The sequence below is a fragment of the Neophocaena asiaeorientalis genome, unplaced genomic scaffold (genome assembly GCF_003031525.2).
Source record: "Neophocaena asiaeorientalis asiaeorientalis breed wild unplaced genomic scaffold, Neophocaena_asiaeorientalis_V1.1 scaffold438, whole genome shotgun sequence".
Classification (NCBI taxonomy): Eukaryota; Metazoa; Chordata; class Mammalia; order Artiodactyla; family Phocoenidae; genus Neophocaena; species Neophocaena asiaeorientalis.
The window spans coordinates 7,497,748-7,511,424 of record NW_020173491.1 but is presented as its reverse complement, the minus strand read 5'-3'; the positions used below and the strand labels follow the sequence as shown (position 1 = coordinate 7,511,424).

At 50.5% G+C, this 13,677-nt stretch overlaps 1 protein-coding gene across 4 annotated transcripts in view; it reads right to left on the bottom strand.

Moving 5' to 3' along the window:
• The window catches only part of ADGRG3 (adhesion G protein-coupled receptor G3), a 30,475-nt gene that overhangs the window by 9,701 nt on the left and 7,097 nt on the right, over positions 1 to 13,677 (bottom strand). For 3 of the 4 annotated variants that reach the window (XM_024747488.1, XM_024747485.1, XM_024747487.1), the window contains exons 3-11: positions 8,698 to 8,836; positions 6,948 to 7,094; positions 5,992 to 6,126; positions 5,400 to 5,439; positions 5,107 to 5,225; positions 4,864 to 4,976; positions 1,932 to 2,212; positions 1,640 to 1,733; positions 94 to 377 (exon numbers count right to left, since the gene is read on the bottom strand). In XM_024747488.1, coding sequence (XP_024603256.1) covers positions 94 to 377; positions 1,640 to 1,733; positions 1,932 to 2,212; positions 4,864 to 4,976; positions 5,107 to 5,225; positions 5,400 to 5,439; positions 5,992 to 6,126; positions 6,948 to 7,094; positions 8,698 to 8,836 — 1,352 coding nt within the window. The remainder of the gene's footprint in view (positions 1 to 93; positions 378 to 1,639; positions 1,734 to 1,931; positions 2,213 to 4,863; positions 4,977 to 5,106; positions 5,226 to 5,399; positions 5,440 to 5,991; positions 6,127 to 6,947; positions 7,095 to 8,697; positions 8,837 to 13,677) is intronic. The other variant, XM_024747486.1, reaches the window with a different exon arrangement.

Below are 13,677 nucleotides of genomic sequence, written 5' to 3'. Positions count from 1 at the left end.
GCTTCTTGCCATCTACCCCCTCCCCCCAAAGCCCCCCAACACCCCCTGGTGCAGGCGAGGCAGCTCGTCACCTCCCTGGCCCAGGAGCCTCACCTTGCAGAGACGTGAACAGTGCAAAGACGTAGGTGGTGGACAGGCCTAGGGGTGTGAGGATGGCCAGCCCCCAGGTCACGCCCACCAGGCTCGAGAGGCCCAGCAGGGTGAGGACCCCCTTCCAGTGCTGCCGCTTCTCCTTGCCCGCTGTGGCACTCGACAGAGTGAAGATCTTCAAGGCCACCAGGCCCAGGACCACGGCGCTGAAGAGGAAGGTGATGAGGAAATAGCCGTGGACAGTGACGTAGAGCGCAGAGATGGCAGTTTTCTCACAGAACCAGCACCTGGAGGAGGCGGATGGCCGTTAGGACCAGAGGAAGTCTCCTGAGAGCAAGCCCTGGGCTGTCTCCCTGCCAGATCTTCTCTGACCAAAAAGATGCCTTCTCCCATCTCCACCCATCCATTCCCCACTCTCCCGGGGGAGGGGCTGTCTTTTTAGACCAGTGAGTGTAAAAGGCCAGTTCTGTCCCAAAGACATGTTTCGTTCACCCCACATTATGTTGTAAGAAAAAAAAATTGAATTAATGACCACGTTTTAAAAGTGAAATGTTTGGCATAAACATCCAATTTTTTTTTTTTTTTTTTTTTTTGGCCACGCCACACAGCGTGTGGGATCTTAATTCCCTGAACAGGGATTGAACCCAGGCCCTGGCAGTGAAAGCGCCAAGTCCTAACCACTGGACCGCCAGGGAATTCCTGAAACATCCAGATTTCTGCTTCTCTTATAAAACCATACAGCTGGCAGCTCTGTGGATGCCCTCCGGAGGGACAGTAGTCAGCTGTCCATTAGACTGGCACGTGATTGCCAGTCTGTCGCTGTGCCCACCCAGGCCGCTGCATGTACTTATGTCCCCTGCCTGGCCCCTGGGGCCCTGCATTTGAGGCCCTGGGGACAGGACCAAGGCCCCACCAGCTCTTCTTAGCACAGAACCATGGGCCTCAGGCAGGTACCCTGGGAGAGGCTCAGCTCAGCTCCCCTGTTCCCTGCACTGCAGGAGTGAAAGCCCAATAGAGCATGTGGATCAGTCCCCCATTGTACAGATGAGGAGACCGAGGCTCTGGAAGTGGACAGGCTTGCCCAAGGTCACACAGCTACTCAGAGACAGAGTCTGGATGGAATCAGGGCTGCTGCAAATATTGGGCAGGTTGTGCCCTGCACAAGGGCACCTGGCTGGGGGGCAGGTGGGGGCTGAGATCCAACTCACCCTCCACTCACCAGGCTGAGCACCTGGCATGGCAGGTCAGAGGGATGGGGGGGGGTACCTTTTAAAATTTGCCCAAAGGTGCTATATAGGCTGTGGTGACCCAGGCTAGAGCAAGGCATCCTGCCTCCTGGTCCAGTTCTCTCTCCTTCTCACCCCCTCTCATTGTACTTCCTCTCTCTGGGCCTCAGTTTACCCCTGCAGGCCGTGCGCTAGCTGGATCTGAGGATGCTTTGCTTTGACTTACTCGCCTCTCTTCCCAGGATTCCCTCGTCTCCCCACCTCCACCTCCTTCTGGCCCCCAGGACCCTGAGGCCACCGCAGCTTCCACAGCCAGCACTCACAGCTCCAGCGTGGCGGTGTTCTTCTCGTCACGGATGGCGTAGGGGCCATAGCTGTTGGCGCTCCCAGCGCCGATGACTATTAGGGCAGGCAGGCCTGGGGGCAAGGGGAGGAGGAGGTATGGCATTGCTGGGGCTCCCTTGGCACGTCCTCCTCCAAATCCCCCTCCAGCTGTCCATCCCTCGAGCTCTGAGCCAATCAGAGAGGGAGCTGCCCCTCCCTTGCCCCAGGCTGGTCCCCTTGCTGCCTCTTCCAGAGTCAGCCGTCCCCTCTGCCTGGCCAAGCGGCACCTACCCCAGCCCACGAGGCTCAGCTTCAGAAAGTAGTGCCCGAAGTAGGTGTTAAAGACCTTGATGACGAGCAGGTAGAGGTGGAAGGCTTCCAGGCTCATCCAGGTGAAGGCACAGAGCAGGAAGTAGTGGAAGACGGCCCCCCGGGCCCAGCAGGCAGCATCGGACCCCTTCAGGCCGTGCCCCACATTGATGAAGAAGGCCAGATTCAGGAGAAATAAGCTGACGCTCAAGGCCACGTGGATCTTGGGGACGTCTTCGGAGTTCAACCTCTGCTGGGAAAACCTGGGGCGAGAAGGGCCAGTGAGAGGCTGCAAGGGGGCACCCGGGCCTCTCCGTCTGATCACCTCTGTTCCACCCCTGCCAGCAACCAGCGTGTGAGAACACTCCAGTTCAAGTCCACGAGCCCTCTCACGACCCGTAGGGCCCTGTGGATTCTGGATCCTGGTGGCTTCATCCCTTGACTCCACGCTTGAGCCAAACTACCTAATTGGCAATTCCCTAAATGCATTCTGCTTCTCTACGCCTCCCGGACTTGCCCACACTCTTCCCTCTGCTCTCAATGCCATTCCCTGCTTCACCTTCAAAATCCCCCTTGGGTGTTTCTTTCCGGGAAGGCTGTCTCTGAACGTCACTTATCCCAGGCTTATTTGGAAGTTTCCCAGGAGTGAGCACAGCGTAACTCTCCACCCACCCCTTATTTCCGTCTCTCCCCAGGCTTTGACCTGGGGCCTAACACAATAAGCAGGAGGAAGCCCTGCATTGGTTGAGTGAGTGGGCAGATAGGTCATGGATGTATGAAGCCTAGAACTTAGTAGGGAGGGTGAGGCTCAGAGAGGAACAGGGACTCAGAGTCACAGCACAGGGCAGGGGCTCCAGACTCCCAGTCCAGGGCTTCTTCCCAGGGCTCACTTTCCCCTCTGTGGAGTTCCCACTGCGAATTCCTAGCAAATCAGCTCCCAAAGGACTCTCACTGGAGGGGTGGGAGCTCAGGGCTGCCTGGAGTGGGCGTGAGGGATAATGTCCACCTCACCTGAGATGCCAGGCCCCACCCCTGGGAGAGGTTGACGGCTCCTCCTGGTGCTCCAAGCCCGTCTCACAGGGTCCAGCAGTGCAGCCAGCTGGCAAGTCATGCTCAGCTTGTATTAGGCCAGGGCTTGGGGGATGGGGGCAGGGGTGGCACCATTTACACTCACAGTTCCGTCTGAGATGGAGTGGGTGGGGCTGGTGGGGGCCTCAGTCCAGGGCCAAGCAGTGCCAGCATGTGCAGGAAGGCAGTGGAAGGGCCCCGGACCGGGAGTCAGGAGACCAAGGGCTGCTCCAGGCCCGTCGTGGGTCGGGAGGCCAGCCGTGGGGCTGCTCCCACAGGCTCCTTGAGGCTGGCAGTTCCTGTGGCTCCCTCCGCCATGGCCGGGGCCTGGGCACAGGCTGCAGTAGCCTCTGATGTTTCTGCTCCTCCTTCTTCCAGAAACAGCCCCAGGTTTCCCTTGGGAGCACCCTTCCCCACTCTCAGCCATGCACTCTCAAACCCAAGGGCAGGCACTAGGGTGGCCTGACCAATCAGTGTAATTCATCCTTTCACCACAGTGGCGTGTTCAGTCATGGGCACATGGTCTAAGTTAGACCAGTATAACTCAAGTCTGGTATACATGAGATAAAACTGCATAGACATATACACAGACACACACACACACAGGACAAGCACAGGGTCAGCTTCCTTGGCGTATGACCTCTGCAGGCCCCTGCACTCAGAAGGGCCCTATGCTCGTTTTCATGCTCTGCTGTCACCATCTTGCAATTCTTAATAATTTTTGAGCAAGGGGCTACATATTTTCATTTTGGACTGGGCCCTACAAATGATGTGGCCAGTCCTGTGCGCGTGTGTGAACATGCGCACACACACACAATTGAGTGCACGTGGAAAATGGTGAAAACTGAATGAGCTCTGTAGTCTTGTTAGCAGTGTGGTACCAATGTCAATCTCCTGGTTTTATATTGTACTACAGTTATAGAAAATGTCATCACTGAGGAAAGCTGGATGAAGGAACCATGGGACTCTAGGTACTACTTTTGCAAGCTCCTGTTAGCCTATAATTATTTCAAAATAAAAATTTTAAAATTTATTTATGTATTTTTATTTTTGGCTGCATTGGGTCTTTGTTGCTGCGCATGGGCTTTTCTCTAGTCGCAGCGAGCAGGGGCTACTCTTCGTTGTGGTGTGCAGGCTTCTCTTGTTACGGAGCACGGGCTCTAGGTGCGTGGGCTTCAGTAGTTATGGCATGAGGGCTCAGAAGTTGTGGCTCTTGGGCTCTAGAGTGCAGGCTCAGTAGTTGTGGCGCACGGGCTTAGTTGCTCCGCGGCAGGTGGGATCCTCCCGGACCAGGGCTCGAACCCGTGTCCCCTGCGTTGGCAGGCGGATTCCTAACCACTGTGCCATCAGAGAAGTCCAAGAAAGTTTTTTTAGAAACTTCAATTCTGGGCCTTAGTTTAGAATATTAGCTATCCAGGCAGCTAAGAAACTATGATGCAAGCCTGGTGCTCCCCAAGGCCCCTGAGTATGGAGAAGTTGCCTGACATGACTGACAAAGGAGAAAGCAAAGTTTTGAGAAGCAGAGGGACACCAAGTCCTGGGGACATCTTTTGAGCTCCTGGATCCAACATCACCTGAAGTGAGCTCACCTTGGGCTTTTCAGTTCTGTGAACCACACATTACCTATTATGTTTAAGCCAATCTGAGTTGAGCTTCTGCCACTTGTAACTGAAATAGCCAGACACATGTCAACCTCCAATCCCATTTTATAGGTGAGGAAACGGAGGTTTGGAGAAAATACCAGCATAGTGCTGCACGACTAACACTACCCTGCTGGTTTCTACCCTGCCCTGGTGCCGCCCTTGAGGGCAGGAGGGAGATGTGGGGGGGGGATGGGGTGACCCACCTCAGGAAAGCATAGAGGACAACGGTGAAGGCCAGGAAGATCATGGAGGTTCCACAGCCAGCCTGGGAAATGCGTGTGAGGGCCTTTACGGTGACTTGGTCCAAGATCGGCCTCTGTGGATGATCCCCGCAAATAAGAATCCTATCAGTTGGAGACCAGGCCAGGCAGCGTCCTCCCTGGGCCGGGAGCCTTGGCACTTCCAGAATTGCTAGGATGGCGGGGGGCGGGGTGGCACGACATTACCAGCAGCAAGGCGAAGAAGGTCAGGTGGTCACAGCGGCAGATGGTCCCATTGACTCCGACGTCTGTGGAGCAGCCCCTGGAAGCCCAGTCTCCTGACGACCCTGGGGAGGAGAGGGAGCCTAGGGGAGGGGCCGGGAATATAGGGAAGCAGAGGGGAGGGGAAGGCAGGGAAAGGGAAGAGAGGGGTCCAGAGAGGAAAGAAAGAGGGGAGGGGCCCTGCGGTTGGAGTCCTGTCCCCTAAGGAGCCCTTACCCTCCGCCCATCTTACCCAGGGAAGATCCTCCAGGCCCTACCTTTAGTCACGTCCCAGAATACACAGCTGAGGGTCACGTTCTGAAACCAGAGATTGGGAGTCAGGGGCGAGGCAGGGGAAGTTGGGAGAGGGGAGAGGAGGGTAGGACGGGGAGGGGGAGAAGACAGTGTGCTCTGGGTCTCAGCACAGGCACGCATTAGGTAGAAGCAAGTCTCAGCCTGTGGTCACACAGGAACGCGAAGCGTTTGATGTATCCTGGGTCAGCATGTCGGGGGTGTGAAGAGGCGTGGGGCTGTGGCTGGCAGGGGCGCATGTCTGCAGGCACATGCCTTTAGGGGAGCGTGTGTGTGGGCAGCCGTGCGCGTGCACGTGTGTTTGCCAGGTCCCCTGGGCATCTCTATGAGCACAGGAGCGGAGGGTGTCTGGGAGGCATGTGGAGACATGCGTGCACAGGGTGGGCATGTGTCCCTGGGCACAATTGTGTGTCTGGATTTGAATCCAGACCTATGTAAACCCAGGTGGATGTGGGAGCGTGGGGTGTGCAGAGTCCGTGTGTGTCTGCCCCTATGCCCAGGGGTGCCCACCCACATGTCTGCCCCTCAGGAGCTGCCAGGCCAGGGTGGGGGACTCACAGGAGGCTGGTGCTGGTGGGAGAAGGTGATCTCCAAAGGCTCAGCCAGGCCGGTGACATTTATATGACCCAAACTCAAGCCTACCACGTGATTGTTCAACACGCTGCTGTCATCCTCTAGGCTGAGCCGGGGGCCCTGTGGAGGGACATGGGTGAGGCCAGGCTGCACAAGGGGCTGCCCCAGCCCAGCCCTTCTCAGGGCTCCTGGGAGCCGCTAGGGCTTGTGGCCCTTGCCTGGAGGGCAAAGTCTGGGGCCGGGGGAACAGGGGGCAGGGAGTCATGGGCGACCTTCTTCCTGCTGCTCTCTGTAGTCTGCTCCAGCTGGGCCAGGGCGGGCCCTACCCTCCAGGCCAAACGGCTGCAAAGCCGTGTACCTGATGGCTCTCCATTGCTGGTCTCCAGGCCTCCTCCGCCCTCTTAACTGGAGTGCAGGGTTAGAAGGAAGATCAGCCGGGAAATGGAGGGCAGTGGTGCCTACAGGTGGGGAGCACCTGCCCACACCAGCACTCAGGGATACACATGTCCCCATGGGAGTGGAGACACACCTCTGGGGACATACCTGGTACAAATTTGCAAGGGCCTGGGTACACCTGCTCATGTGAACATGGTCACACCAGCACACATGATTACGTGCGCACCAGGAATAAGGAAGGAGATACATGTTTGTGCATGCACGAGGCCACACAGGGGTCATGAACACACTTGGGATACACACACAGGAGTCCAAGGGCACAGGTGTGGGCAGTCCAAACAGCAGAGTGTGAATAACTGGCGTGAGCCCGCGGTCCACAGACCCTAGAGACAGGGGTCTGGGATGGCCTCGGCTGCTTTAGGCACACTCCAGAGGTTCCTCACCTCCTCCATCCCCATCGGGTCCCTCAGCAAAGACTCCAGAGAGGGCAAGCATGTCCTGCTTAACCAAGCATGGAACCTCAGCCACCCTGAGCCTCTCCTCACCTTGAAGACATTCCCCGAACCAACATTCAGGATGGTTATGGCCAACCGAACCATTGGCCTGCTGCCCTGCAAGGATCCAAAAAGGCTCCTGGGCAGCCGGACTCTGTCAGGGTGCCGGTGCTCGTCCTCTGTCACCTGCTTCGGAACCTGCAACCACAGACCCAGCCGCTCTGTCTTTCCCTGAGGAGCCCAGCCCCTAACACAGGTCCTGCCCACCCCTCCCCCACATGGAAGGAAAAACAGGCATGCTGGGTGGTGGGGCAGCACTGAGGACCGAGGACAGCTCTGAGAGGCAGGACACCTGGGGGCACAGTCCAAGCCCTGCTCTGTCCAGGCTGTGAGCTCCTGGCCAAATCACAGCCTTGTGGAGCCTCGGTTTTCCCAATATGGAGAATGGAGCCAGTAAGATGCCCACGTGGCCACCCATCAGGTTGAAAGTGGGCTGTGAAGGGGCGACACCTGGACAGGTCAGTTTGCAAGTGTGAGAGAGGGTCAGTTGTGGTGCTTTTGGCCAGGGTCCTGACCCCCGTTGTGCTGACATACGGCTATGGTGACAGTGTCTATTTTCCAACTCAGGGATAAATGGAAAGTGTAAGGCCATCAGGAAGGGAGACAGCAAGGGCCGAGAGGGAGGACACAAGAATTCACACTGAATGTGATACCCACCCCCACCCAACAACAACACATTTTGTAAAAGCTAAGAATGGTCAAAATATTAAAATAAATTTTACTGATAGTTGCCAAGAGTGTTTTGTTCATTCTCTGACCTCATTGCTCCCCCTGGGACTGCAGCCTGGTCCCACCTGGTCCTGCCTCAAAAGCATCCCATGGGCATTGGGACAGGGGGCGCTAAGTGTTGTAGCCGAGAGACTCAACTTTCTGCTTCCCAATCCAGAACCTTGTCAAAAGGACATGTGGTTGATTTCACAGGCTGGTGCCTACCCCACGCAGAGGGCTCAGCTGCTGGGGTGACGTGATAAAGGGTTGAGAAAGGCCCCGTCCATCTTCTATCTCCCCTTCTCCAGGCAGACCTAAAATCCCTCCACGATAGACCACTTCCCTGCTGCCCAAACTTCCACCCTCAGCTTTATGCCTTAAGGGAGGCTGTGCCCTCGCCGCACCAAGCATTCCCTGTGAGTTATCTCATTTGCTCCCTCTGACAACCTTGAAAGTGGGCAATACCATCTCCATTTTACAGATGGGGAAACCGAGGCTCAGAAAAGTTAGGTAATTTGCCCAATATCACAATAGCTGGTAAGGGGCGGAAATGGGATTTGAATCCAGACCTATGTAAACCCAGAATCTGCCCGTTAACCCTTTGCAGCACCTCTACAAGTGCCTTTACCTGGTTTCTAATGTGTCCCCTGGTGGAAGAGTTCAAGGGAACCTCAGACTTTGGAACAGCCTTCGAGCTCATTTTACAGATGAGGACTCAGGGGCCCAGAGAGGGGAGGGGGTTTCCTGGAGGACACCTAATCAGGTGGTGGGAAGTCCAGGGCTAGAATCCTGACTCTCGATTCGGTGATCTTCTGAAGGTCTCATCCTAGCACCCTGGGTAATATATTACCAGGATCCACTCAACCGATTAACTCACCAGCACCCATCAGCCAGGTGGCAGAGAACTACTAAATGGGACATGGGAAGGATAACTGTTGATGGGCACCAAGCAGAGACCATGACTCTCTCAGAAAGATATGCCTGAGGAAAGTAGGACCAGGACCAGCCAGTGCGGATGGGGGGAAGCCTTCACCTGAGAGGGGGTCAGAGAGAAGTGCAGGTCTTCTGAGATGTTGGTGTTGATGTTCTTGACAAGAGCCTTCAAAAAACTCATATTCACTGTCTCTGTCAGACTCTTCTCCACCAGATGGATCTCATAGTTCAGCCAGTATCTACAAGGGAAGATAGGGTCTTGCAGGCTGAGTTACCCACTCACCTGGTCCACTCACCTGGATGACAGGAGGAGAGATACCATGCGCAGCAATCATCAGGCTCCTGGTGTAGGAGAGGTGACCCAGAATATCAAAGGGAAGACCCTGGGATGCTGCAGGAGGAGAGGGGTGGCACGGGAGTGATTCATGCTGGTTCTGAGGGATTCCGGAGCCAGTGGCCCCTCTGAGTATTTTACGTATTTCTCTTTTTTGTAACAAAATACATTACAAGGTAAAGTCTGTCATTTAAATCATTTTAAAGTGTACAATTCAGTGGCATTAAATACATTCACAATGTGTGAAACCATCTTTGCTATCTAGTTCCAGAACACGTCCATCACCTCAAAAGGAAACCCTGAACCCATTAAGCAGTTACTCTTCCCCCAGCCTCTGGCAACCACTAATCTATGAATTTGCCTATTCATAGATTTATGAAATTCCATTTCATATAAATGGAATTATATGATATCTGGTCTTTTGTGTCTGGCTTCTTTCACTTAGCATGTTTTCAAGGTTTATCTACGTTGTAGCATGTATACATATTTCATTCCTTTCTATGGATGAATAAAATTCCTTTGTATGCATATACCGTATTTTGTCTATACATTTATCCATTGATGGGCATTTGGATTGTTTCCACTTTTTGGTTATTGTGAATAGAGCTGCTTGTATTCTCGTAAAAGCTTTTGTTAGAAGACTTGTTTTTAATTCTTTTGGGTGGATACCTAGGAGTAGAATTGCTGTGTTAATTCTGTGTTTAACTTCTTGAGGAAGTGTTAAACTGTTTTCCATAGCAGCTGCACCATTTCATATTCCCACCACCAATGTATGAGGGCTTCAGTTTCTCCAGATTCTTGCCAACACTTGATGTTTTTCACTTTGTTTTGTTTCATTTGCAATTATAGCCAACCTAGTGGGTGTGAAGTGGTATCTCACTGCAGTTTTAATTTGCATTTGTCTAGTGACTAATGATGTTAAGCACCTTTTCATGTGCTTATTGGTCTCTGTAAATCTTCTTTAGAGAAATTCTTCTGAGTATTCCAAACTGTGGGATGATCACTGTGTGGTGTGAGGGCTAACTCACATTTATTGAGTGCTAGATGAATACTGGGAATTCAGCCGTTGAAGACTTAGCTGTATGGGAACTGATTTTGGGAACTGAGCTGGTCTTGGAAACACATAATTTACACATAAAATAAACACAAATTTAATTGCCATTTGTTTTACCGCAGCGCCCTTGCCATGGGCTAGAAAGTTAGGGTGAGCAAAGTCCCCCCTCCCATCCACGTCCCTATCCTGGCGCTCTCCGTGGTGCTGAAACTTCTCTTTGGCCAGAGTCCCTTTTCCCAAGCCTGGGGTCCTAAGACTTGCTGCCCACCTTTTTAAAGCAGTTTTAAACAGGTGAAGGCTGAGGTAGCAATGGTATAGAAGGGGAACAAAAGCAGATAGAGCCAGATCGAGGCTATTGGAAAGGAGTAGCTATAGAGGGCTTACCAGGGAGGCAAAAGGGAGGCTTTTATTTTGACATCATTTTTTCTTTTTTATAAATTTATTTATTTATTTTTGGCTGTGTTGGGTCATTGTTTCTGTGCGAGGGCTTTCTCTAGTTGCGGAGGGCCACTCTTCATTGCGGTGCACGGGCCTCTCACTATTGCGGCCTCTCTTGTTGCGGGGCACAGGCTCCAGACGCGCAGGCTCAGTAGTTGGGGCTCACGGGCCCAGTTGCTCTGCGGCATGTGGGATCTTCCCAGACCAGGGCTCGAACCCGTGTCCCCTGCATTGGCAGGCGGACTCTCAGCCACTGCACCACCAGGGAAGCCCCTTGACATCATTTTTTTGAACACAGTTACCAAGGAATAAAACTCCAAGGAAACCACAGGAAAAAAATATTGTAAAATATAAAGAGTAAACCATGCAAATATGTGAAAATGAGATTGAATGGTTCAGGCAATTAGAACATTCATCCAGAAACAGTGGGTTGAGATTGTCCAAATCCATTGATTGAGCTACACCAACTGATACTAGTTTTTTATTTATCTTTTAAAAATCTAAATGAAGAAGTATTGTGATTTTTGTTGTTACCAAATAAAATAGAGAACTGTATTTCACAATACATATAGTTCACCTCATGCACTTAAAAAATTCCTTGGCCTTACAAAACAGCCCATGAATTTATCTTCTTGGGGGAAGATTTCCTGATCTGGTTCTCAGAGCACTTAAAAAAATTGTTTTAGTTGTGAAAAGTAACATACATTCAAAAAGTTTAAACCATGGATGTACATTGGGGCACGAACCCGTGTCCCCTGCATCGGCAGGCAGAATCTCAACCACCGTGCCACCAGGGAAGCCCCTACAATTGCATTTTTAATTATAAAGTTGACACCAATTTAAGGATCATCTTCTTTGTCTGATACTGATTTAGCTATTCAGATATCTTTTGGTTCATGTTTGCATGATACATTTTTTCACTGTAAGTGGTGTGAGGTTCAACAACTTGTCTTTTACCTTGGAGGGCATATATTGATATTCTCTAGTCCTCTGAATGTCCAGGAGATCCACTGAGGTGATGGGACCCTGAATTCTTGTGAAGTTTGTCTCTTACCCTCTAGTTCACACATGTCTTCCTAAGGCACCTTCACAACTTGCCACTTTCTGCTCATCAGATCTAATCAGCATAATGTTGTCAATACAGGGGACTCTGTAGAATGTCAAGATAAATGAGTTCTCTGTGAACTATCTTATGACAGCAATGAGATGTGACGTAACCCCGAGGGAACACTGTGGCTCTATACTCTTGGCTCTGCCAAGTAAAAGCAAACTACTTCTGGCAGTTCTTGAAAAATGGTATGGAGAAAAAAACATTAGCCACGTTATAGCTGTATACCAATTGTGAGGGGCTGTGTTGATTTCTTTGTGTAAACATACTCATCTGGGACAGTAGCTGCAATTAGACTCACCACCTGATTAAGTTAATGACAGTCCATAGTCATTCTCCAAGATCCACCTGACTTCTGGTGAGTTAAATGGAATTAATAGGTATCACTATCACTCCTGCTTCGTTAAAGCCTTTCATGGCAGCATTAATCTCTGCATTTCCCCCCAGCAACGTCGTTTGTTTCTGGTTTACTATCTCAATGGGAAGAAGACATTCCAGGAACTTGTATTTGGCTGTTCAATGAAATGCCCTCCCAAATGCAATTCAATGAACAAAGCATAGTCTTTTTAATAAATAGTGGCGAAACCACTAGATATCCAAATGCAAAATGAGAGTAATAATATAAAGTTAGACATTTACCTCACACTGTGCACAGAAAATGAACTCCAAATGCAAAATGAACCTAATTATAAGAGCTAAAACCATACACATAGAGAAGGAAACTTAGAGGAAAACTTTTGTAACCGTGGGCTAGATGATGAACATTTCTTTGACATGTTTTAAATTTAAGTTGGATTTTATCAAAATTAAATGCTTTTGATCTTCAAAAGACATTATTAGGAAAATGAAAAGACAAAACATGTACTGGGAGAAAATACATATTTGCAAATCATACGTCTGATAAAGGACTTGTATCCAGATTACATACAGAATTCTTAAAGCTCAATAATAAGAAGACAACCCAATTTTTAAAAAGAGGGGAAGAGGGGCTTCCCTGATGGCACAGTGGTTGAGAGTCCGCCTGCCGATGCAGGGGACACAGGTTCGTGCCCTGGTCCGGGAAGACCCCATACGCCACAGAGCGGCTGGGCCTGTGAGCCATGGCCGCTGATCCTGCATGTCCGGAGCCTGTGCTCCGCAACGGGAGAGGCCACAACAGTGAGAGGCCTGCATACTGCAAAAAAAAAAAAAAAAAGCCCTGCTGTCACAATATGAATGAACCTCAAAAACATGCTAAGTGAAGAAGGCCAGATGCAAAAGACAACACGTTGTATGGTTTCCTTATATAAAATGCCCAGACAGAGTCAGTGGTTGACTGTGGCTGGGTCTGGATTGCAAACAGGCACAAGAGCGCTTTGTCAAGTATAAACAGGGCATTTGGTGGTCTTGGTGGTGGTGTTGGGGTGGTGCAGAGGGTGAAGAAATAAACCTGGGCACTCGAAGGGTCTCAAATGTACAGCTGATTTCTCCTCCAGACATTTTTCAGAATTGTGAGACTCTATAGTCTGAGAGGCACTAGCTAAGCCGAAAATTCTGAAAAGTAAGAGTTTTCCACAGTATTTTACTTTCTTTTAGTGGATCATAGAGACAAACGTGAAAGATAAAGCAATAAATCTTTGAAAAGAAAACATCAAAGAGTATCTTCATGATCCTGGGGATGCAAACATCTCCTAAATAAGACCCCAAAGCATTAACTATAAAGTAAAAATCTGGTATATCACACTACATTAAAATTAAGAATGTCTGTCTGTAGTCAAAAGACAATGCTAAGAGAATGAAGAGGCAATCCACAATGAAGGAGAACATATTCATGTGTATCTATTTGCAAAGACATGTAACCAGAATATATAAATAACCCCTAAAGATCACTCAGAAAAATTCAAACAACCCCATAAAAGAAGCCAAAGACTTAAACGGCCATTTCACAAAGAGGATATCAGAATGTCTAATAAATATATGAAAGATTAAGTTAAACTTAATCAGGCAAATATAATTAAAATCACCATATGATACAGTACAAACTTGCCAGAATGGCTAAAATGAAAAAGCAGACAATACCAAGTGTTGACAAGGATGTGAAGCAACTAGAACTATCATACACTGATTGTGGGAGTGAAATTTGGTTCAAGAACTTTGGAAAACTGTT